The sequence below is a fragment of the Triticum dicoccoides genome, chromosome 7B (assembly GCF_002162155.2).
Source record: "Triticum dicoccoides isolate Atlit2015 ecotype Zavitan chromosome 7B, WEW_v2.0, whole genome shotgun sequence".
In the NCBI taxonomy this organism is placed as follows: domain Eukaryota; kingdom Viridiplantae; phylum Streptophyta; class Magnoliopsida; order Poales; family Poaceae; genus Triticum; species Triticum dicoccoides.
This window is the reverse complement of record NC_041393.1, coordinates 301470069-301470907: the sequence shown is the minus strand read 5'-3', so window position 1 is coordinate 301470907 and position 839 is coordinate 301470069. Positions and strand designations below refer to the sequence as shown.

Here is an 839-nt window from a genome sequence, read left to right as displayed (position 1 = left end):
GGGGGGGGTATTCAGCACCAAACGCACGCCAAATTCTAAGAACACAGCGCTACCGCTTGCTTGTTGCTCCTGGCTCTCAAGAACCAAGAAAACGACCAAGCCACTCACCTTGGCGAGGGTGAACTCATCGTCGGGGATGACGGCCTTGTCGTCGGCTGCTCCGGACGATGACGCGGGTGCGGCAGGAGGCGAAGAATCCGCAGCTCGGACCAGCGCACCGGTGCGACTCGGGCGGCATGGTACAAGGAATTCATTTCTCGCCAGGCGGCGAGAGGGGAATGGCGCCGGGAGGGCAGCAAGAGCCCGGAGTAAGTTTGCGGTGCACTGCACAGACATGTCTCTCGCCGCACGTCGCGGCACAGCCACTAGCGTGTAAATCAATCCCAAGGATTTATCCTTGGGAAGTGAGTGTTTGTTCCCCGGGAATTTCAGTGGAACAGAGAGATGAGAACGAGATGGTGGCTGGGGTTTCGGCTCGTGGACAGGGGAAACTGGGAGAGTGGATCACGCACCCGTCTAGGTCAGGCTCAGCCTATCGCGGAAGATAAAGGGTGAGTTTGGATGGTGTCCTGACCATTGTGCCTGGAAAAAGTTACTCCTTTGTTTCATAATATAAAAACATTTTTGACACTAGAAAGAAGTAGGTGTCTGAAAGCTGTCTGATACGTAAGTGTCTTCATGCCTGGTCAGGCTAGCCTGGATTAGAGGTGTTTTGATCGTAGCCTGGCCTAGCATATTGTTAAATGGACCAAAAGTCAGCAAATCTGGTATGCAACAGCAGATTATTCTTGGAATGGGTGCCAGGTAAACCTGAGAATAGTTTGTAATCCAGTCCAAAC

At 52.9% G+C, this 839-nt stretch overlaps 1 protein-coding gene across 1 annotated transcript in view; it reads right to left on the bottom strand.

Annotated features, from left to right (window-relative positions):
- The window catches only part of LOC119338212 (thylakoid membrane protein slr0575-like), a 41050-nt gene extending 40535 nt beyond the window's left edge, over window positions 1-515 (bottom strand). The window contains exon 1 of the mRNA XM_037610515.1: window positions 85-515. Coding sequence (XP_037466412.1) covers window positions 85-336 — 252 coding nt within the window. The 5' untranslated portion in view covers window positions 337-515. The remainder of the gene's footprint in view (window positions 1-84) is intronic.
- Window positions 516-839: the final 324 nt, after the last annotated feature.